A 24,905-nucleotide genomic window follows, 5' to 3' on the forward strand; every position below is an offset into this window, starting at 1 on the left:
TTGATCTGCCTCCGGCTTCCTTTCAATTGTGCTCTTCGTCCGCCATCCACTTCTGCCTGACCAGTTGATATTAGCGGTTGACCAAAGTTGGGACCGCTTTGGGCCTGGCTTGGCTTCAGTTGTCTGCTGTCTGTTGTCTGCCGTCCACCGTCTATAGTCTGACTTCTGACGTCTGTCGCCTGTTGCCCAATATTTTGACATTTGTGTTTACTTATTTCGATTTGGGTCGCTTCCTTTGCTCCACCCACGCGATAAGCAGCTGGACGCTTTGCATTATGTATGCTAAAATTATATTAACTAATTCAATCTGCGGCAAGTGCTTTTACTGACCGTACAAATGTTTACTTCTTCAAGTTTCGCTTTTAACTGCGTCCTGCTCCAATTTCATCTGGAATTATATTGTCACAATTTTTAGCTTCCTTTTTCCAGCTTAGCAATTAGCTTGGCTCTCATTATGAGGCACAATTAGTGCAGACTTTTAGCTTGTTTGTTATGATAATTTGTTGACTGCCCATTTGAATAATTAGCTATTTGGCTAAAAATGTTTATTGTATATGTTATTAGGTCAACACATTCATATGTGGAGTTCACCTAGGCTAGTCGCAAAGTGTTTTTAAACTGAACGAATCTTAAGGAAAACTATTAGATGAGAAAATGTCGAATCTATAAATTTATTATAATAATATAATATAATATATAATATATGTATATATTATTTATTATTATTAAAGTTTCAGGAAAACATGGAAGTTTTAATTCTTCTTCATTTCTGCCCCTTAAATTTTTTCTTAAATTTTTCTATCACAGCATTATCATTCAAAAATGCAACAATATATTCTATTTAGTGTATAATAATTCGAGCACAAAGTTGGTGTGTCGAAATTTTTGTCAAAATTATTAGTTCTTTATTCGATATAAAAAAAAGTTTTCGAAGAAAGTTGTTTCTAAATTTAACAGCGGTCCACAATGTGTCACCCAATGCCCCAAGCGATATGCCAGCTGAGAAATACGCCCCTCTCTGGCGACAGGGTTCTGGACAAGCATATAAAGGATTGGGTTAAATGGGATCATAATGCAGATACTTTATGTCAAATCATGGATGCTGTGAAGAACGAAGAGTGGGATGTGTAGGCAGTCAAAATAGTACTCAAATAATAACCCCATTATAATATATATTTGCACTTAGTCTGCGGTGTCGTCTGTGTAGACGTATTACATTCGGTACAGCAGGATTGAGAGCGGTAATGCGAGCAGGATTCGATTCCATGAATGAATTAGTCGTCATTCAGTAAGTGTTACAAATAAATAAGTATTTATGTAAATTGTGTTGTCCATATTTTATATAGGTCTTCGCAAGGTCTCTGTGAGTATTTGAAGGAGCAGTATCCAGATGAGTCCGTGTGGTCCGATCGAGGCGTAGTCATTGGATTCGATGGCCGATACAATAGTCAGCGCTTCGCAGAATTGACGGCTATTACTTTTCTAAGCAACAATTTCAGAGTGTATCTCTTCAAGTGTTACGTTCCCACACCATTTATACCCTACTCAATTGTACGACTCAATTGCTTAGCTGGTGTTATGGTGACGGCGTCCCACAATCCCAAGCAGGATAATGGCTATAAAATTTATTGGACAAATGGTGCCCAGATCGTAGCGCCACACGACGAGGCCATCAATCACGCTATACTCGAAAATTTGAAACCAAAAGAAGATGCCTGGGACGAGACAGTCTTGTGTTCTAATGATTTGCTGTGTGATCCATATAATGACGTTGTTCCAGCGTATTTTGATGCCCTCAAAAAGGAGATGTCCTGCACACTTCTTGAAGCAAATGGAAAATGTCAGTTGAGTTTTACCTATACGGCAATGCACGGCGTCGGCTATCCGTATATAAAGCTAGCGTTTCCCAAGGTCGGTCTTAAGCCAGTTATACCTGTGCGTGAACAGATTGATCCGGATCCAGAATTTAGTACAACGCCAAGTCCGAATCCAGAGGAAGGTAAAACAGCAATGGCATTGTCCATAAAAACGGCGACTTGCAAAAAAACTCCCATCATATTGGCGAATGATCCGGATGCTGATCGTCTGGGAGTTGGCGAGATTGGGGACGATAATCAGTACAAACTATTTACCGGAAATGAGATGGGTGCTCTTCTCGGATGGTGGGCATTGGAGAGCTACAAACTAAGCAATGAAACTTCTGACGTATCCAATTGTGCTATGGTCGCCAGCACGGTTAGTTCAAAGCTCTTAAAGTGTATGGCTGAAATGGAAGGGTTCTCATTCTACGAAACGTTGACGGGTTTCAAGTGGATCTGCAACAAAGTGATCGAGCAACGTGATGCAGGAAAGCATGTGCTTTTCGCGTTTGAAGAGTCTATCGGCTATATGGTTTCGACGAATGTGCTCGACAAGGATGGTATCAGTGCAGCGGCTCATGTGGCTACCATGGCTTGTTACTTGCGCTGTAAAAAGTGTATGTCCTTGCAGGAGAAACTGAGAGATTTATATGAAAAATACGGATTTCACACAAGCATCGTTTCATATGTGATTTGTCGCGATAAATCGCTAATTAAGAAGATATTCGAGCGTCTGCGTAACTTCGATGAAGACCAAGAGAACACATATCCCACAAGCATTATGAACGGAGAATACGAGATTGAAAACGTGCGTGATTTGACCACAGGCTACGACAGCAGTACGTCAGATAAGAAGGCAACTCTACCGGTTGATGAAAACATTCAGATGATCACATTTACTTTCAAGAATGGTTTTGTAATCACGTTGCGCACGAGTGGAACGGAGCCTAAGATGAAGTACTATGCTGAGATGTGTGGAAAGCCAGAGGATAAACGATGGGACGAGCTCATAAAATTAACACAACTCATGACCGATGCTGCTGTCAATGAGTTCTATGAGCCTGAAAAAAATGGATTGCAACGAAAACCAGTGGATTAATTTAAAAATTTACAGTTTTATTTTGAATATCATTTAACCATGGGCATGCAAGACATTTTTGATTATATTAACTTTAAAATGAGTTCAGAAATATAGATTAATTTCTTTTGAGTTGTAATTTGAATGCACATTTATTATAATAAAATATACGAATAATGCATCCCTTTTTATTTTTCATTATATTAGACCCTTAAGAAGTGAAATTCAAATAATTAGGTTTGTCAAATAGCATAGAAGTATTTATTTACGAGCCCATAGATCGGTCAACTTCTTTAAAAGTTGCATATATACATATAATGTTGTAAATTTAGGTTGTTTATCTTTTGACACTTTAGAAATACTATAAAGGATCAAAATTAAAATTAACTATATACATGCATACATACGTACATATGTATATGAGAACGTATCATTCAACATTTTATTGAATCTCTTCAATTCATTGCTTTTCCATTGATTGCCAACCTCTCTTTATTGCTTAGTGCTGCCAACTCAAGCAAACTACATAATGAGGGCTTAAACTATCGATACAACTTATTTACAATTGATTATACCCTATTTAGACCAAGTGCATCTGCCTCAATAATGCGAATCTATATTGCAAGTGAAGACGAATATCAAAGGCAATAGAAGGCAAATTAACAATTTAATAAATTATGCGACACTAAGGTATTCAAAAATTCTATGTTTGTATAAACTTTATTTATTTTTCATTTATTGATTCTACTTACTATCATGTTGCATCATAATAAACAATTCGATACAATACCAAAATACCAAAATATTAGCCGAAATACGGACACATTTTCAAAATAATTGTATGATCAATGTTGCAGCTTTCTCTCTCTTACACACTGCCGCTTATAGAATGATGAACAAGAATTTTCAATGATGCAACCCTGTCTAAAAAACGAACTCCGTTTTTGTGTTTTTATACATAGTTTATTAGTTAAGTAGGAGTAGGAACACTGCTACATTGAGGGTCCACAATCAAAACAAATTGGGACACGATTGAATACTACTTAAGTATACTTATGTTCATATGTATATTACAACAGATACATATGTTACAATCAGCCATGTTTGTAGGTTTCCTATTTGTTTTACAATACTTTTTAAGTTTATCAATTGTGTGCTGACAATTTGAGAATAAAATTTCATAAGAATTGATCGACAAACTCGAGTGAAAAAATGCTTGTTGGATTATTTGTATAAATTACATTTTAGTTCAGTTATAATTTTTTTTGGTAATTATAATAAATAAATTAATGCCAGATGACAAATAAAAATATAAGGGTGGATTTTATAAATACATGTGATAAAAAGTACGACAGTCATTAAAAATACATTTTTTAAAATGTTTAAAAATTAGTTGTTCGATAGTTCAGAATGTCTGTCAAGTCGAGTATCATATTTTACATTTCTTAAATTCAATTTTATAATTTGTTCAATTGGAAATGTTAACTATTCCAAAACTTTGCGTTACCGTGAAACTTTCGTCAAACTGGCGGGGCTTACTGAGAAATGCTGTGGCCTTCCCCAATGCGGTTCTTCAAAAGCACATACTTGGTCAACATCCCCGCATTGCTGTGTTACCACCTTGTAAATCTAAGCAAACCTGGAGTCATCAATTTCCTATCCTCAAAGCACCAAGGGCAACGGCTAATCTTCACTGCCTATCAGGTGATCGCGAGTTAGATGAGAAAATAAATAATTGGCTTGAATGGGATCGCAACCCAGAAACATGGTGCACAATTAAGGATGCTATTAAGGCACAGGAATGGGACAAGTGAGTAAATGAGTTTCAATCCAAAATTGCCAATCACCGCCCATCTATAATTAGACTTCGTTCTTGGCTAATGGGGCGACTCAAATTTGGCACTGCAGGGTTACGGGCAGAGATGCGTCCTGGCTTCAACGCAATGAACGACTTGGTTGTTATACAGTAAGTTTATAGTATATATTTAGTTCTTTTCTCACTTCCTGCTCTAAAGAACTGCTCAAGGATTATGTGCCTATTTAAAAGAACAGTTTCCGGATAAGAAGAAGTGGTGCAAGCAGGGTATAGTCATTGGCTATGATTCGCGTCACAACAGTAAACGTTTTGCAGAGCTGACAACCGTGGTGTTCTTGACCAATGAATTTCGTGTGAATCTGTTTCAGCGTTACGTTGCCACTCCTTTTGTGCCATACACAATTCTGCGGTACAATTGTCTAGCGGGTGTTATGGTTACCGCTTCCCACAATCCAAAGCAGGATAACGGCTATAAGGTTTATTGGTCAAACGGGACTCAAATCATAACTCCACATGATGATGCGATCTACCAGTGCATACTAAAGAATTTACAACCCACCAAATGTTCGTGGGATAGGAATATACTGATTGACAACGAATTGTTATACGATCCGTACGATAGCATTATTCCAGCGTATTACGATGCTCTGAGAAGGGAAATACCAAGTCAACTTCTGGTAGCCAATGCTGATTGTCCTTTATCCTTTACTTATACGGCCATGCATGGTGTTGGCTACGCATATATTGAGATGGCATTTCCCACGTGCAATCTAGACGAAGTTATTCCTGTAGAGGAGCAAGTTGAACCAGATCCAAACTTTCCAACGGCGCCACATCCAAATCCTGAAGAGGGCGAAAAAGTCATGAAGTTATCGATAGAAACTGCAACATCGAATGAGAGTCAAATTATCTTAGCAAATGATCCGGATGCTGATCGTCTTGCTGTTGGAGAGATTATTGATGATGGAGAATATAAATTATTTACTGGCAATGAATTAGCTGCACTTTTAGGCTGGTGGGCACTAGAAATTTATAAGATGGGCACAGAGAAACCAGACTTGGCCAAATGCACAATGGTATCTAGTACGGTTAGTTCGATGATATTAAAGTCGATGGCAGCCGTTGAGGGATTTAATTTTCACGAAACATTGACCGGCTTTAAGTGGATAGGGAACAAGGTGATCGATGAACAGAAGGCTGGAAAGAAAGTGCTCTTCGCTTTTGAGGAAGCTATTGGATACATGGTAACCACGAATGTGATCGATAAGGATGGCATCAGTGCTGCAGCTCATGTGGCGACCATGGCATGTTATCTACGCACACAGAAATGCATGTCTTTGCAGGACAAACTGCGAGATATTTACGAAAAATACGGATTTCACACAAGCGTCGTCAATTACGTTATTTGTAGCGATGTGAGCTTAATTAAGACAATCTTCAAGCGACTTCGCACATTCAAGAACAACGAGAAAAATACGTATCCAACCAGTCTTCTTGATGGTGAGTTCGAGGTTGAACATGTTCGTGATTTGACCACGGGATATGACAGCAGTAAGCCAGATAAAAAGGCCACTCTCCCAGTCAATTCCAGCACTCAGATGATAACATTTACTTTCAAGAATGGTTTCGTAATCACGTTGCGCACAAGTGGAACAGAGCCAAAAATGAAGTACTACGCCGAGATGTGTGGAAAGCCGGAGGATAAACGATGGGATGAACTTGAATTAATTACCCGCCGCATGGTCAAGGCTGCAGTTGATGAGTTCTACGAGCCAGAGAAGAATGGTCTGCAACTTAACTCTTAAAAAATAGATTCAAACCTGTTATTCAAAAATAAAATTATTGTAAACATATTCAGTCAGGTCAAATGATAAAGAATCTGTAAACAGAGGTTAATCCGAAGTCAAATTAAAATTATTATCTGTCTTTCAACTATATATGTATATATATTTTTTGAATATTTATGTAACTGAGTAGGTGCCAGGACTATTCAATGAAATCGATCGATAGCTACATACTCGTTCAAATTTCAAAATTATATACAAATTCATAGAAATTTCGGAGAAACATGTCTTTGAAAGTGTTGCGTAATTGGCCTGGAATTTTCAAACTGGCAGCTGCTGGCCGAGATCAATGTTATTTCCGTCAGCATCAGAGACATTTCATATTGCCACCTCCCAAAGACGAGGATTGCAAAGTGAATGTGGTGAATAGTGCGTATGCACCGCAACTTGTCTATAAGTATAACCCATTGAAGTATTACTTGAGTAAGATGCGCATGTTAAAGCTCAGATGGACATGGGATCATAACTTCAAGGAGCGTAACTTTCTTGAGGAGTCCAAACAGGCGGCCATTTCGTTGACCGATATACTCCGATTGCGCGATATGAAAAAAATCAATCACTTTTCTACCTCAAATGTTTACTACCAGATGGCCAATGAGTCGATCAATTTACCGGAGTCCTGCCTCGAGCTGCTGCGTTTTCGTAAACAGGATATACGTCAAGTAGTTCCAATCAATGTACATCTCCACAAAATTTTGGGGTTAAAGTATGCAATCATCGATGTCGTTATGGTGGGGCTGCGACATATGGCCGATTGTGAAACGAATGACGATCTAGAAAGGATGAAGAAAGCATTAATTCAAATGGAACCCGAACTTAAAGTGCATATTGATGATTCCAGCACACAATTACCATATGTATTTATTGAGCTTTTTATGCGATTTAGACGGAACTATTCCAATGCTGAGAAAATATCGGGACTGGAATTGAAAAACCACACAAATCGTTGGCTTGTGTCTGTCTATAAAATCTGCAAATTCAATATTTTTACTGTCCCTACAAAATAATCGAGAGAATCTGTAACAGTGTCACTTAACTGTGTTTATTCCTTTAATAAAGTGTCAAATTAAAGACTTCTGAAGACATTGATTCGTACTAATTGTATATAGTTGGATAGTAACAACATTAATTCAAAACATATAAAGTTGAGTCTATTTAAAAAAAAAATAGTTTGCGGTTTTATTATTTTTATAATGCGTATGACCGTAGAAAATTATTTACGTTTCGACGTGATTGTTACCGATTAAATTCGACCAATATCGGTTTCACGATAGTAAATCGATAATCCACAACAATATTTTATTTTTACAATTTTGAATATGTCAAAGTCAAATATATTTCTTAAGTCTATTATAGAATTGGATTTGAGAATTAAAGTCATTTCTCTAAAATGGAAGCTAAGGAAGAGACGTATTTGCAGTCCTGCAAGAACATCATGCGAACTCTTTTGTCAAAGAAATACAAGAACCTAAACTGGATATTTAAAGACCCCCTGGAACCGACTGCTCTTGGGCTAGATGATTATAAAAAAATTGTAAAGTATCCTCTGGATCTGGGGACTATTTCAAGACGTCTCCGTGTAAAATATTATTTAAACCCCTTTCACTTTGTCACTGATGTGCGCAGAGTCTTCGAAAACACCTATTTGTATACCACTCCTGGTCATTTGTGCTATGTGATGGCTCAAAAGCTGGAGAGCATTTTTGAGGACTTGGTTGCAAAATATATACCTTTTTGTTCCCATGGAAGTGGAGTTAAGATTGATAAAGTGCAGTATTTCGATTTCAATAGGTGCTATGCCAGAGACCAAGAAGCAGAAAGTAATATCGATAGCGGAGACGATGATATTATCGGTGACGAGTATGAGAATGAAGATGAGGACAACGAATATGAAGATGAAAGCGAAAGCGAAGGCCAAGATGACCGCAACGAACAAGAAAATATCTCTAATGATGGAGACACTAACCAATACATTATAGTTAACCAAAATGAGAACATGAACAACGGATTTGAAGACAAAAGACAGCACTGGAAGCACTACGGATATCTGAGTAGCTCTGTTGACAATGGTAATGAGATCAGCCAATATGGAAATAAGTTTGATACGGACAACGAATATCAAAATATGAACTACGAATATGAGAGCAATGATTATGACAATCGCATGGAGGTCTATGGGAATGAAATGGACAACAATGAATCGGTTGAAGGTGAAGGCGTTGTCGCTTTTAAGAATTACATTCAATATTGGGAAAAGAACGAATATCAAAATAATAACGAATTTCAGTATAACGCTTATAACAATGTTGATATGGACAATCGATACGGGAATAACTTTGAAATGCAAATCAATGAAAGGATTGAAGACAAAGGCGCAGACGAAGACATGAACTGCGCTAATGAGAATAGCAGGCAAAACTGGGCCAATAACAAATATCAATATAACAACAATCAATATGTCAGTAACGCTGTTTATAATGGTGATGCGTACAGCCAATATGGGAATAACAACGGATACCAAAATATTCACTACACATATGGAATATGGATGGCATATGGCCAATATTGGGAGAAACCCGAATATCAAAATAACAACGGATATTTTAATAACTTTTATGAGAATGTTACCGCGGACAACCGATATGGTAATAACTTTGAAGGCGCTGATGAACACCTGAACAACGCTTATGAGAACAACGAAGATGAAAATATGAACTACGAATATGAGAACAATGCTGGTGACAATCGTGTGAATGCATTTGAAACGGACAACAAAGAATGGGTTAAAGAAAAAGGTGCTGTCGCTTATGAGAATAACAGTCAATATTGGGAAAAGCACGAATATCAAAATAACGAATATCAGTATAACGCTTATAACAATGTTGATATGGACAACCGATACGGGAATAACTATGAAACAGAAAACAATGAAAGGACTGAATATGAAGGAGCTGAGGAAAACAACACTTATGATGATAGTGATTTTTGGGACAAGAACGAATATGGGAACAACGCCTATGACAATGTTGATTCGGTCAACCGAAGCGGCAATAAATTTAAAACGGACAACAATGAAAGGATTGAATATGAAGGAGCTAATCAAAGCCCGCACACTTATGAGGACAGTCAATATGAATATGTGGCAAGTGATGCTAACGACGACGACAAAGATTTCGAAGAACCGATGACACTTGAATTCGATTCGTATTTGCAAGACAGCTTGCAGCAGCTAGAGGGTGTAATGCTTCATAAGGTGTTCCACATGATCTACCAATCGGAGGATCTGCATTTCCAACATCCCATCAAGAAAATTAAGTTCGATGTACGCCGCCTAAAAGTCAAAACTAAGCGGGCAATTATCGAATACATAGAGAGTCAAGGGATGTCACGAAAGCGTGCTTGTCGATTAAAGGACCTTTAAATTAAAATTTGAATTTATTCGCATTAATTAACTTTATAAGACAAAATTTACATCACATTAAAAAAAAGAACGCGACGATTTATATGGTTCACTTTCCCTTCTGGAGCTCTTTGTTGTTGTCACGGAATTGTCGAATGTTCCTAAACTCTCCGTTCCACACACGATTGCGCATAATGTCCCGGGTATTCGCCGACATATAAGCGTAGAAAACTTTACGGGGCGGTCCGCCAGGACACTGATAGTTTCCCATGGCATACCAGCAAGCTCTTGTGTGATTCATGTACATGTCGTTCAGCTTTTGATAGTACGCAGATCTCACCTTGTCGCCCTGCGGATAATTGAAGAAGTAATCCAATATTAATAATAGAATATTAATATGTGATGTATTAATTACCAGAGCTTTTGCTGCCTTCGCATAGTTGTAGTTCTCCTTCTCGAGAGGCAACTGATCCATGCCCATGAGGTCGGCAGATGGTGGTCGTCCTTGCAGCATCGTAATCATTTCAAATATTTTTACCGACTCTTGAATGCTCTTTTGTACCTCGGCTTCGGTATATTGCTTGCCATATCGTCGCTTAATCCATTCTTGAAGCACCGGCAGTTTATGGGCATTGGGCAGTGAGGCAAGCACATATCTTTGATTTTTGCGAAGTTCCTTCATGCCATCCTGTAGCATACGATTCATCAGTTCCGAGTCGTCAGGATCAAAATTTTGTGTTTCGTATTTAAGTTCGGTGGTTGCAGTTGACTTCATGGCTTTCTCTGCTTCAGCACGCTCCATTTCAGTGCGTTTAATATTTACGCCCTTCATCCAGATTTCTTTGGCACAGCGCACCACAGCATTTACTATATCCGCCTTGCGATCTTCATGACTATGGGTGCTGTGATCGCTGGTGTCTCCCGTGGACGAGCAACTGTTCGTTAGTCGACAACCGCTGACTTCTGTTGCCAGCTTATCGACATCGTCTTCGGATGTATCTGCAGGTTGCTCTTCGCATGGTGGATCAGGTGAATCTTCTTCATTTAGCGCTTTTACAAAGGCCTTGGCTATAACCCTGTTGACATCGCGGGGTTTCTCCTGGTTTGTCTTAAAAATACGTTTGTACTTAAACAAATACGGTTTGTGATCTGTGGGCGCCATAAAGAATGTCTTCTTTGTCTGCTTGCCTTGGAAGCGTACTTCAACGGGTAGATCTTTCCGATTCTTTCTTAGCTGTTTCATTTTGCGATCATCCAATAGAAACGATATGCGTTGTTGGTTCTTTTTGCCTGAATTGCAACTTGGATTTGCCGGATCAAAAATCTTCACATTGACTTGTTGTGATTTTTCGCAAGGATCAAGTTCACCCTCAAAGTTAACAGATTCCCGACGCAGACCGCCGCCACAAAGTCTAACTCCTACACACTTGTTAGTCACATCAGTATTGGCTAGATGAAGAGTCTCGGCAACAAGAGCTCGCCCCTCCTTATCTTGCGGCTTTGGGACGGGCAAGGTCACACTCTTTGCCTGACATAGCACACAATCGGACTTTGAGAGCGTGTGCACAGTGGTGTGCTCCATCTTGAGAGCATAACGTTTCATGCAGACATCCACATCATGTTCTAGCTGTGCAAGTATTCGACGTTCTCTCAATTTTCGGTATGGCATAGTTACATCCAGAAGTTCCATTACACGATTCCGTGCCAACACGATCAGCTCGTCCTTGACTAGCTGCATTTCTCCCGTCATAGACTGATGATAGGCGCACATTTGTGGCTCATCTGTGAAGGTATGTTTTGTCCTCTCTAAAGCCGCTGCAGCTCGGCGACTCACTCTGGCTTTTTGTTCTAAAAGTTTTATTTGGTTCAGATGATTGAAGTACTTATCAACAGCTTCCCCGACTGTACTTTTGACTAAACGGCCAACGGGATTCAAATTGTAGTCACTAAACCACGGAGGCTCTGTTGGACTGCCATATTGTGGCGGTTGATTCAATCTCCAGAATGGAAAACTGGCAATGTGATTTGGTGGTTTACTAGTGTATTTCACCACAATTTCCTTGGGTCGAGGTTGCTTCTGAAAGTAGGGAAGCTTCTGTGATTTCTTTGAGCTTTTCGAAGGCAATATTTGCGAATTGGTTGTCTTTTGATGATGCACCTCGGAAATTTGCTGACGCTTCAAATCTAAGGCACTGAGTTGCGGTGGTGGCAGTATACGATCCAATTCTCGTAACGTTGGGAGCAAATCTATTTTTGCCATTGTCATCATCAATAACTTCTCGTTGGTTGAGTATTCGCCATTCTTTCGTTCACTGATGTAGTAGCCCTCGAGTATAAAAAAAAGGAAGGCGAGATCGTTTCCCCGGCTCAGTTGCACCATTGTACGAATCTTTTTCTTGCTTATCAATGGACTCACGCCAATTCGACACAAGCTTTTTTCAATACGAAAGCTCGTACCTTGCTCGAAGTCATCGCGCAAATCGTCTGCGAACTGTTTGATAGTAGTTTCTTGATAATCCGATAAGCCCAAATACCATTTGGGTACGTCGAGTAACTTTTGAAACTCATCCAATTTATTTTGAGAATCAATTTGACCCATTTTGTATATAGTTAATACACATAATTTGGAATATACAAAAATTTTAAATATTCTGCCGTCGATCAGTTAGAAATAGAATTTCTCGTCCTCTAGCCTTCAATGAATAGAAAAACTAACTTGATTTTTTTCTAAAGAAAACTTTTTGGAGATTAACTACTATGATCTCCGAAAGTTGTATTTTAAAACTCATTTAAGACTTGTATTTTATTTGTAAACATTTTCATTGAAGAACTAATTAATTATTGTAAAATGTGTCAGTCTCTTTTTTACCATCATGTACCGACAACGCAATGAACAAAAATCTCATTTAATTTGTAAAACTAAATAACTAAGTATTTTAATTTAATAGATGACATCTACTGTAAGAGTCACAACATTGGAGTTTGTAGCTTTAAGTTAACAAACTTGTTTACATCATTAGGCGGTGTAGGCGTTGCGACTCTGCTTTGTCATTCTTAAAAAAAAAAAACAATTCCGTTCAAACGAACAACAACAAAATTATATACCTAAACCGATGCTGACAACATCAACTAGTGAAATTAGAATTGGCGATGCAACAATAAAAATAGTGTCTCCACAAATAACATTTACAGGAGATCAAAAAAACGACAATTCGTAAGAAAGGTGTGAAATCTCCGATTCATACAATCTCAAATTAAATATAACACCAACTATCTGATGTGAAATTTACGATTAGAGAAGTCTTGAGTAAAATATCTTCATTGTAAGGATCAATAGAATCTGTAGAAGAAATGAAACCCTTAACAAGTATAAATTGGCAAAAATTATATCAAAAATCCAAAAATATTATTAATATATTTCTAATATTTGAATGTTACGACTAAATGCGGGGGAACAATAGTCGCCGAATAAAAATAACTTATGCACCGCGAGAAAACAACTTATATATTTTATGCGCATATGACAGATTCTTGATTATATAAAGAGGCGACTCAGATAAGAGCAAACGTAAGAAAGGAGAAAAATCAATACCCAATACATTCGGTTCCATACTTTGTACTAATGCATTCCACCGTTGTGCGGATTTTAAAAAAATAAATCGAACTTTTGCATATTAAAAGGACACCAAATAAAGTATAACAATACATAAATAAATGGCTAATAAATTTGATTATTCAATTACTGAGATGCTTCTGCAGATTAGCACTCACTGTATTTAGTAGTTAGAGAGATGGCAATTTTCTCTAAAATAATTTGCGGGTAAGTTAACCAGTCGATTAGCATAGACATTACCTCCTGTCCCTTTTGCACTTTCCAAATTAAATGCGACTTAGCTGTTGTCCAAAATTAATGCAGCTATGAAGCTATTGTTATTAATGCAGCATTGAAGGCTTTTAGCAACGCATAAATAGTTCTTGGCTTGACCACAATCCACGAGCTTTACTTGTCTGTTTACCGAAAAGCTGCCTTCTAGGTAATAAAGATTACATTAATTCTTGTGCTATTTTAGCCAGGTAAGCCTGAATAGAAGTAGCATATGTTGAATGCAATGCTTTAAGGTTTGAGGCTAACTTGAAAAGAGATGTGATGTTTACCATGCAAGCAAGTTTCAATAACTTAAGTGGTTAGATTAATGTTTAGTTCCTTTTTGCAGTGTTGTTAATCTTGAGTAACTCTCCTTTTGTATGTATATGCGTTCAGTTTTCCCTGGTTTATTACATTTTTAAAAAGCTTGTGTCAGTATTGTGAATGAATTAATTTACCATTTTGTAAAAGTATTTCATCTCCTTTGAGTGCTTGCGTTCTCTCAGTTGAGGCACGACAAGGTTATGGTTCATATAATAAAGTGCAAGGGAAGTTGCTTGAGGTCAACGTAGAGATGTCATTAAGTGGCCAATGCCAATGCAAAATATGAATGCTGTCTACCAAATCAATTCATGTTATCATAGCAAGAGGCAGCAGCAGGTACGAACGACAAGCTGGAAAGACTAGCAGCTTGTTGCCTATTTCCTAGTTTTGTCATGGGGAAATTGAATATTTTATTTACGGATATTAAATGCCTTATATCATTGCTGAGTTTGCTGAGTTGTCAGTTGTCCGGTTGTCAGTTGTAGGCGCAAACAGTGCGGATTTGTTCTATTTTGGGTACATAGAAAAGTTTAGAACAAATCTGTAGTCAACATATTTCATGATTTAATTTTTTGGCTGCTTCGATTGGCCTCTTGGAATAATTTCCACATTTTTACGCTGGGCGTTCAAAGAGCAAAACTAATCTAACGGACAGCAGGGCGAACGGAAGTTCGCTTTTGGCCACTGAATGTTTTCAGCCCTGGCCTCTGCATTCACCCCTCTCCTCCACGTTATTCGACGCCATCGAGTTCTTACCTCCTTCCATTACATAGTCACATATACTTAGCAGGCAGTACTGTGTTGTTGCCTTGTGATTTTATTTCGTTTCATGTTTTATTCACCACTTCCGCCGGAAATAGACACACAAGCGTGCTCACACTGAGTAGTCGTCTGTCCGGAGTTTGGACTAAGAGATGGAGGGAGAGTTAGAGAGTAGGAGTTGCGAGATGCCCATATGAACATGTGCCGCATTTTGGCAACTCGATGGCGCGCCGCTGCCTTCGACTGGCAAACATTTGTTTTGCCCAACAAAGTAGAAACTGTTTTCGCAAACAAATCCCACATAAATGCTCAATTTATAACAAACCGGAAGTTAAACTTAATCAAGCGTACTTTTTGGCTTATTGTTTAGCCTCTCTCTTTCTCTGTATCGCTGTCGCTTTCGCTCTCACTCGCTCTCACTCGCTCTTCCAATCTTTCTGCCTATCTGCTTTTCCGTATTTACTTAACATATTTTATTGCGATACTTTTCCTACTCTATGATGGTCGTGTCGCTCTGGGGGAGATTACATGAGGATTTGTTTGGCATTTCAGCTGTTATTTCAGCAAAATATTTTCATTTTTGTAGCGACTTTTAGTTTTGAGCCAATGCTGCATTTGATCGCTCTTGTTAGTTTATGCATTTATTTATGTTTATGCTCCAACACAAACATACACACGTACATTACATGTGTATGTATGTATGCACATTCACACAAGTTCTCGTGTGTACTCTTTCCACTTACAAGTGCAGGAGAATAGTCGTATTACTGCCATATTTTTATTGTTCTCCGTTTATGCGATAAATTGTGCAGTGTTCGCATACGACAGTAAACTTTTATGGCCAAATAGTTGTTGTCGGTACAAGGCATTACGTATACCTCCTAAACACCCTAACAGCCAAAGGGAGTTTTATAGTTTTTGGCAGATGTTACACAATTGGAATAAATAGGTGAACTATTATTATCTTTGGTAGTATAAAGTGGAAATCAATTATTTAAAAACGAAACTTTCCCTTTATAAATTGGCAATTCTCTAATGCTTTTCATAACAATATACATATGTATGTAGGTGTGTGTAATGCAAATATTGAAATCAGTTTCGTTAAGATCCCGAGAAGGATATCCCATAGTATGCCATTGTTATTTACAACAATTAGTTCTATCTCATGTGTTATAAAAAAGTGACTGAAATCGGTTTAAAACTTTGGCAACTATATGATAACTGCATTTTTTTTTCTTTTTGCTATGTGCTCATACAGATGCGACAGTGCTAAAATCTGATATTGGCACAGAATGGCAAATGTTGTTGTGTGTGCGATGGTTTCAGCTTGAATGTGTGTGACAAGACGTGATGGGCTATTGGCAACGCTTGTTAGCCAAGCAGCAGCATCGCAGCATCAGCAGCAACCACAACAACAACAACTATTGAAAAGAGCTTTCATTGTTCGCAAAATGCGTCAAAAGGCTTCACGAGGCACGCGCGGTCGAAAAACCACGGGCGGTCTTTTGTTGTCCATGAAAGCGATCCGACCATGCGCGGCTCAGGGCTCTGGGTACTGGACAACGGGGCACAACAAAAAGCGGTAATGACCACAAGAGCTGCTAATGTGGCTGCCATCGCTTCTGTTGAAGGCCACCGAATCAGCATCCGCATCGATGTCTCTGACGTTTGTCTGCCTGGGTGAAGGTTCCACAGCTGCCAATGCTCCAATGCTTTTCTGGTTACGATTTGCATTTCCATTTTGGTGAGCTTGTGCAGCTTTTGTTTTCCTATCAGACGCGGTTTCAACTAATTTGCGCAAAAAGCGTTTTTGTTGGTTCGGTCAAGAGCCTACCTCAATGTTAAGGATCTGCATATGGGATGTGTGTATTTGTTAGTACCCACATCGGTTGCCCTGTTCTATGCGGCACTAATCAAGTTTTTATGCCAATGCACACTACCAAACTGGGGCCTTGCATTAATTCTTTGTGCAATGAGCGCCTATTACTACAAACTTGATTTGTGAAAAAAAACAACGGAACGCTCAATTGTCTGAGTTTTCAAAACCGCAACCCACGGGTAGAATGGTATTATGTAAAACGGAACTGGACATCTGGGATAATATAGCGATGTAAGTCAGTTTATCTATCTATTCACTTCAACATCTAAATCTCGAAGACTATACTTGTTTTTGTTGCGAGCCGATTAAGTTTATTTTTTCACGCCCATTTTCGGTCACGGAAATTTAAAAAAAATCTCGATTTTTGGTAACAGATAAAAACTAAAGAAAGAAGTTATTGAAGAAATAATATTATATGTCAAAAAATAGTTGAAGCTGTCTCGTATTTATTGCGTTGGTTGACAATCTCGCATATTTTGATATATGCTATGATAACATATATGAGCTATAAGTGGTATAGCTTTTGGTATATATTATTAGAAAGTGGTTTTCTTACTTATTTTGTTTAATATTATTATGAATTTATATTTTAAAACCAGCTACATATATATTACATATGGAAACTTTGTGCCTGCAGGCAGAAGAAAGCATCTACGACCCCATAAATATACTGCCATAAATTCTTGATCAGCGTCAAAAGCCGAGGGGATAATGCCCGTCTGTCCATCTATCTGTCTCTCCGACATTCCTTATGAACACCTCGATCTTAGAGACTATAAGAGGAAGTAATTTTTGACATCACTTGATATTTTTGTACGCTGATAAAGTTTCTTTCAAATTTTTTCCACGCCCACTTCCGACCCCACAAATGAAAAAAATCAATTGGATGTGATTAGATAAATATTGTAGAAGGTTTTTAAGAATTAACGTCTTAACAGCTTTGGCTGACAATCTGGTATGTTTAGTATACATTTTCACTGTAGTACTCCATAAATATACATTATTTAAATTTTAGAATTTTGGTAAATTTTAGCATTTTTTGCTCTTATATAAAACGAAGATTAGCGGGTATCTCACAGTCGACGACACTTGACTGTAGCTATCTTATTTGATTTATTTACAGGTCGTCCTATGTATAATAAGAAAAAAGTCGTAGACATAGGAAGTGCAGGAATTTTTATTGTCATTCCTTGCTGGTTTTCAATGAAATTCTAATGCATGCTGCCCATTATGTTTATGTCATACGTTGGTTGTAGAGGTCTAAGATAACTACATACGTCTTCTCCACATCAATGTTGTTCTCACTTATTTCCACTTCCAGTTTTTCTTGTTATTGGGTTTCTGGCTATATGAATCAGTTTCATTGGAAAAACGATTTTCATCTATATTTTATCGTATGGTAATAAAATAACACGTTTTTCCACAAAGCTCGACTCATTTAAATGCTATCTCACCTGAGACCAATTGCAAATGTTTTTATTGTAGCAGACCGACGCATGATACTCTATAATTAGATATGCTTGGCATGGTATATAATTTCACATTTCTCGCTTATCATAGCTGAAAAAGATCAGAGTGTTCTAATGAAGAATGACAATGATAGCTTATGCCAATAACTATTACACCCAACAAATTAACTTCAGAGCTATAGGGTATAGACTAAAGCTCAAGTGAAAAAATGAAAATATATTGTAATTAATTGCATTATGTGGCGCAACGTAGGGCGTTTTACATGCCGATACATAAATATTTCAATGGCCTTAATTAACCAAAAATGTTGCAATTAATTGACTTTGCTGCTCAATTTAATTAATTCTTCTCATTTTTTGCAAAGGTTGCAGGTATAACATTCAGTTGTGGGGATTATATTAGGAATTCGGTTTAACTAATAGTCAGTAATTAATCAATTGCTGTAAAATTATCAACTCAGCTTGTTTCGAAATGTTTGTTCATTTTACTGTAGATTAAACACTTATATGGCGCCAAATTTACCGAAAATAACGCTAGGGCTACAAAGTAAATCTAGCAGAAGAAAACTTGTTATGTCCTCTAACCATGGGGTAGAACGGTATTATAACTTTGTAACAGGCATAAAAAGGCTTCTCTGATCCCATCTAGTATACACATAACATATGTATATTTTAGTGTCTATGCACTTAGATCTCAAAGAGTATAATAGAAAGAGGCGGAATATTTTGATCTATACGGTATATTTTAAATGTAGTACTTCATTGATATATTAAATATAACCTATATATTTTTGTATTTTTCGGTATATTATTTGGTATATTTTAAGAATAATATTGTACTGTTTTAATTCTATTCGAAATGCGTAGCGAGTATCTCACAGTTGAGTACATTCGACTGCAGCTTTCTTAATTTTTTTAATAGTTTCCATTCATGTTTATTGACGATATTGTTAGTTCCATATTTTAGTTGTTACACTAAAGTGGATAATTTGATTAGTAAATATTGATTTTATAATTATGTTTAGTATTAATTCGGTTTAAGGTTCACTGATAGCCTTAGATGATATTAACAGCCTAGGAGTCTTCTCTTCAACAGGGTCCAGCAAGGTCTCTTGCAATTCGAGCTGCATTTTGTTTGAGTTCTTTAGAATTTGCTTTGTGTGAACCGCTTAGAAAAGTGTCAAGCAAAGTGAGATCCTTGTTTGCACATTTTTAATTGTACTGCCGACAGTTGGAAACGCTCTGCTGTTCACTTGACCCACAATGGCGTCAGCGGGTGGCGGTTGAGGTCGGTTGGTTGTCGGTGTTTTCTTCGGTCAGCGAAAAATAAACAACCTTTCACCTCAGCGGGGGAACGTTGCAAGGACATTACGAGTGAATGTAAACAGCTTAATTAAAAAATGAAACTCCGCTGCGCGTCACGTGTTTAAAACCGCATGCATTTTGCTACATAACCTCAAAGTGCAGCCAGGTGTAAGCATGTATGTGTGTGTGTGTGTGTGTGTGTGTGTGTGTGTGTGTGCATGTATGTGAGTGAGTGTCACGGTATGACGCCCACGTGACCGACGCACTTTATTTGCTTAAATTCACGAAAGTGCTTTTAATTTAATTTTTCGTCTTTTTGCACTCTTTTTGCTCCGTCTCCATCACATGAACTCTCACTCCTTTCTCCCTTCTTTTCCCATTTCACTTTGCTGTAGCTCCTAATTAAAATAAAAGTAATATTTCATCAAGCAATGCATGAACGTTGGCACATCATCACATACATACATAAATATGAGCATGTGTATAGTTATTTCTACACATAACTTTTTTAGTCGTACGAGTGCTCATTAAACATAATATTTCAACGCCGTGCGTTTAATTTTTTGGTTATTAAAAAACGAATGACTCCTCTCGATAGAACTCGATTCGAATATACCCTGTTCTCTATTGTCTCATTAACTCTTATACAATACTTTTGTTGGTTATAGGGATCCAAATAATTAATGCAAACAGACATGAAGGAATATGCAAATTTGTATTTTTAAACTTCAAGTGTTGTTAGTCGGGTGTTGTCTTTATCGTCAGCCATTCTTAAGTGTTTTTTTTTTTGCACTTTAGTCAAACTTTTCTTTTAAATATTTTCCATACTTACCCCACGAACTGCGAAACTTTTATGCACACGCATCACTGCTGGAGGTTTTCTTGTGTTCTGAAGCAAGAGTGAGTGCGTCTTGAAGGACTACTTTACACATAACCATATGCATGTGATTCAGGCCAGAAGTGAAACTCCATCAATGCGGCGTGTAATTAAAAAGTTTGATTGTTGCTACTTACTTTGCTTTTAAGTCGAAGAAAATATTCGTCGAAAGCTTAAAATATTTAAGACATTTATAAATTGTATATTTATTGCAACAAGTTTTCTGATCTTTACTTATTCATTTGTGAGTACTTGGACATAATCACTTTTACGATTCGATTTAGGTATAAACACTTCTTCGAACTTCTTCAAACTTTAAATATTTTATGTGGCATTGTCTTATTTCTAACTGCTTCATTATAATTAAATAATCACACATGTTCTTAAAATTTCATTTAATGAATCAAATATACACTTTAGCAATTAAAATTTGATTAAGCAAGTTAAAGGTTTTATTTATAACCAGTTTTCACAGCAATTTCAAAAATGTTCTCCTAAACTTTAGATGTTACACTTTTAAAGTCTGACAAAAATGGTTAAAAATGAAATGCAATGTTGAGTTCCAAGATAAAAAATAAAAATACCTAAAATTGCCTTTTTAAAATGCAAACTTACATTATTTGCGGTCAAAAGCTTTTCAAGTGAACATGTGAATAGCTCACCCTAATGATGATTAGTTGAGTCCAACGGAGCGTATGAGTTACATTACCTTTGAGTGCAATGTATTAGCTGTTGCCTTTTGCAGTGCCATACCTGAGTCGCACTTTACTCTTCAATGGCGCTATGAAAGCCAAAGAATGTCTATTTAATAGTGTGTCTGTTGATATCGACGTCGATATCGTCGGCTGAGAGACAGGCGAAGCGTTCCAGTTGCAGTGTCCTGACTGCACCGCAGACACAGCTGACAGTGCTGTCTGCGGTGTGGTGGCCACACCTGCAATTCGAGATGCGTGCAGACCGCACGCGTACGGGATGGTGAAATAAAGGAGTAAAATGAAGTCATAAAGTCCGATTGCAACCCTCCCTCCTTCCCTACATGTTCTGCTGCTCCTTGTATTCTGGTAACGATAATGATGATGAGCATCATGATGTTAACTATTGGTCAGCTTGCTGCAGGTCGCCTTTCTTGCCATGTATGTATAGTATGTGTGCTGGCAGTTGCCAGCGCTCATTTATTTTCCAGCAGCTGCTAAACTTTTTGACCAAAGCTGACACTTTCATGAAACAATTTAAAAAGTCATTGTCATCAGCAGGCGGATGCACCCGAGGTCCAGGCTCCGAGCTCTGCACCAAGTGCCTTGTCAATGACATGGTTTGCTTTGTTGCCCATTACAGCGGTCGGTGTCCGAACGAGTTTTATGTTAGTGCAAAAATAAAAACGTCATTGCTTAAAATTGTCAAATAGCGTAGTTATCGCATCGCATCGCACCCACTCTTACTCCAACTTTTCGCAATTTACTTGAACAATTCGCACATGTAAGTATTTGATTGTGGCACGTATCGAAAGTGAAGTATTCGCCCCGTATGACACTCACCTTATTGGGGATGCTCAAACTATTTAACAGCGTTGGCAACACTCATAGTGAGTGATAGTAACCTTGATGAGACCATCAAGGAAGCTAGGAAGCAAAAGAATTTCCCTATCAAAGAAATACTTTGATAAATTGATATCCATGCCATCCTGCATCCTCGGCTGAACTTATTGTATATGTCGTAGTATATAGAAAGTTCGTCAAACCGATAGATATCTTTTGTATTATGGCAAGTTTTGTATTTCACCCTCGAAAAAACTTTCGAGCTTATGCGAGTCCTTCGCTGTTTGTAGCCGCGTTGTATTGTGGGCGGGGTGAATAGCGTGACATTGCAATTTGGAAAACAATTTCAAGTTTTTCGACACGCCCAACTTGTTGTCACTGCTACTTCTGCTTCTTCTTTGTGTGTTTGTTGTCTTGGCCAGCCAAGTACTATTCACTTTAAAAACTTGACAGCGAATGATGCATGATATGAGAGCGTGTGGATTGCAGCTCTTGCCAGCTCCTTTTGTCAAAAGGAAACTTCACTGCAATTGTTCAACAATTGCCATTTCTTAGGAGATTCTTCGAGATAAACAACCAGTGCTATACACAAGATGGACATTTAATTCTTGACTAAGTTTATGGACGGTAATCATTAAAGTTGCTACGCTGCTTAAATTCATTATTATTTGTGTATAAAAGGCGATGCGACCATCTTTTCCACCCAGCTGGGGTAATTGCTGTGTGCCAAGCCACAAAATTTATTAAGCGTAAAATTAAAAGCATAAAATTGCATGCTTTAAATTCAAATGCAGTGGAGCAGTAGCAGTAGCAGCAGTAGAAGCAGCAGCACAATCGGAGCTGTGGCAGGAGCAACCGCAGCCACAAAATGTCGAATGTAACCATATCGCACAAAAGCTCGAACAAAGCAGCAAAAGAAAACCAAGACACACAGCTTCTTCGCCCCTTCTTCGCAAGGCATACTAAATTCAACTTATCGGCAGGCTGCAGTGGGGCACGTGCCTCGATAAGCATTACAGCCACCCAAAACCATCCGTAAGTTATCTTCTATTATTCCCTGAATGCAGTTGAACAAAAAATTTGCACCTGGCGATATGCAAGATACGAAGAGATATATTACCACTTGATGGGCCAAAGGACTTATAGCTTTGGGTGGCCAAGAAAAGCTGTATATTGAGACATACACCCGTATGTACATATAACATATACTAAGGTAATGCAAGTATGTAGAAGAAGTTAAACAAACATAAGAACTATGTAATGATACAATTGTCTACTTGTTGCTTGTGCTGCCATCACTCACTGGGCTGTGGTTTGGCATTACAAATTCATGACCTATGTAGCCGACTTATCAACAGGACAACTAAGTTGCCAGCATCTGGATGCCAGGACAGCTAATACGGTGCATCTTGGACTTTTGCTTTAGCACTTGCAGAACTTTCCCCTAAACTACGTAGTTTGTATAAAACAAAGCTCATTATAGAGCGGATTGTAAAGCACTTCAACACTTTTCACTTCAATGCTGGGTGGTTTGCATTTGACTTAACATGGAGTAAAACCGATAGATTGTATTTATATATTGAACTTTAAAACTGTATTGAATTCATGCAGGTTGAGACTGATAGATTGACTGACTACCGGAACTGAACTCGGGATGATAATTAAGCATGTCCAATTTAAGAATTTTATAGGTAGAGACCAGCCATTGACCTGTTCTTTCCGATGCTGGCATCGAATAATCTCTTCGGAAACGCACAAAGAACTCGGCAAACACAACTGGATAAGGTACCAAAAAATGCTTCTCCTTCTTGGCGAACCGATTAATTAAATCACCCATCTCTTCAATATCTGAAGTCGAGTCAAAGTCATTGGCGCGTCTGCATGCCAAAAAGACAACATCAACAAAGGCGAACTTATGATCGTAATGGGGCAGTTGTTGCAGCTTCAATAAAATAGCCCGACGAATGTGTCGCTTCTCGAAGCGTAAAAGTTTCTTTGGCCAATCTTGTGTCTGCGGTCTATGCAACTTGGCAATATCATGCAGGATCTGCTTGTATCCCATGGGAGTGGTGCATTGTTTAATGTACTGTTCACGCTGCTCACTTATCAGCTTGGTGATGAGCACCACTGCGTGCTTAGCGTTTTCGATGAACTGCACTTCGGAAAATTCCCAGTCCCAAAATATTTTCAGTTTCCATAGGCTGAATTTGTTAATAACTAAATGCCAAGGACTGTACACGTACATAAGTAAGGGTAACGATATCTGAGGATCTTCCTTCGCTCGTTCAACATCAACTTGAAGATGCCATCTAGTCGGCTTTGGTGATGCTGCCAATGATACGGCATTATTTTGGCCGCCTCGCGTGGGATTCATACCGAGCATGCCCAGGCGGCAGAGTGAATACCTCTTGCGCTTGCTCAGCAAGTCATTCCGACTTCGTAAGGCAACCAACTTCAACGGATGTTTGGCCGACATTGTCCCATATTTTCATAAGGATTTATTTCAAATTTGTAATAATTTTTTGCCGAAAAGTTTAACTCACATGAGAAATTTTGTTCAGGTTGGACATTAAAATCGAAGTCTAGCGTATTAGGGTAGTGCAACTTGAGTCTATAGATAAATCATTTATTAGAGCCATCTGTAACCTCTTCAATTAAAAACAAGTAAGAAACCTAAAGTCGAGTGTGCTCGTCTGAGAAATACCCGCTACACATTTCGAATAAAAGCAAAATATTGCGGTAATATAATATATCACATACAATATCATAATACAATATAACACAAAATACGAAAAAACATGCAAAATTGTATATTTGGTATATAGATGTGGTACTACATTCATGATATACTATAGAGTGCAAAATATACCAGATTGTCAGCTAAAGTAAGTA

General features: G+C 37.9%; 4 protein-coding genes across 4 annotated transcripts; 2 read left to right on the forward strand and 2 right to left on the reverse strand.

Annotated features, from left to right (window-relative positions):
- Window positions 1-839: 839 nt before the first annotated feature.
- Window positions 840-3,114, forward strand: LOC133842789 (glucose 1,6-bisphosphate synthase-like). The gene is made up of 3 exons (XM_062276039.1): window positions 840-1,127; window positions 1,187-1,288; window positions 1,347-3,114. The coding sequence occupies exons 1-3, from the start codon at window positions 967-969 to the stop codon at window positions 2,956-2,958; spliced, it is 1,875 nt and encodes a 624-aa protein (XP_062132023.1). The 5' UTR covers window positions 840-966; the 3' UTR covers window positions 2,959-3,114.
- A 1,211-nt stretch (window positions 3,115-4,325) lies between these two features.
- On the forward strand, window positions 4,326-6,685 carry LOC133842693 (phosphopentomutase-like). The gene is made up of 3 exons (XM_062275894.1): window positions 4,326-4,747; window positions 4,802-4,903; window positions 4,953-6,685. Exons 1-3 carry the CDS (start codon window positions 4,416-4,418, stop codon window positions 6,556-6,558), a joined length of 2,040 nt encoding a protein of 679 aa, XP_062131878.1. The 5' UTR covers window positions 4,326-4,415; the 3' UTR covers window positions 6,559-6,685.
- Window positions 6,686-10,013: 3,328 nt separating this feature from the next.
- Window positions 10,014-12,705, reverse strand: LOC133841848 (uncharacterized). The gene is made up of 2 exons (XM_062274622.1): window positions 10,413-12,705; window positions 10,014-10,346 (listed from the first exon to the last, which is right to left on the reverse strand). Exons 1-2 carry the CDS (start codon window positions 12,594-12,596, stop codon window positions 10,107-10,109), a joined length of 2,424 nt encoding a protein of 807 aa, XP_062130606.1. The 5' UTR covers window positions 12,597-12,705; the 3' UTR covers window positions 10,014-10,106.
- A 10,403-nt stretch (window positions 12,706-23,108) lies between these two features.
- Window positions 23,109-24,595, reverse strand: LOC133844067 (uncharacterized). The gene has a single exon (XM_062277893.1). It carries the CDS (start codon window positions 24,487-24,489, stop codon window positions 23,617-23,619), a length of 873 nt encoding a protein of 290 aa, XP_062133877.1. The 5' UTR covers window positions 24,490-24,595; the 3' UTR covers window positions 23,109-23,616.
- Between the last annotated feature and the right edge of the window lie 310 nt (window positions 24,596-24,905).

Source organism: Drosophila sulfurigaster, chromosome 3 (assembly GCF_023558435.1).
Source record: "Drosophila sulfurigaster albostrigata strain 15112-1811.04 chromosome 3, ASM2355843v2, whole genome shotgun sequence".
NCBI classification, from domain to species: Eukaryota; Metazoa; Arthropoda; class Insecta; order Diptera; family Drosophilidae; genus Drosophila; species Drosophila sulfurigaster.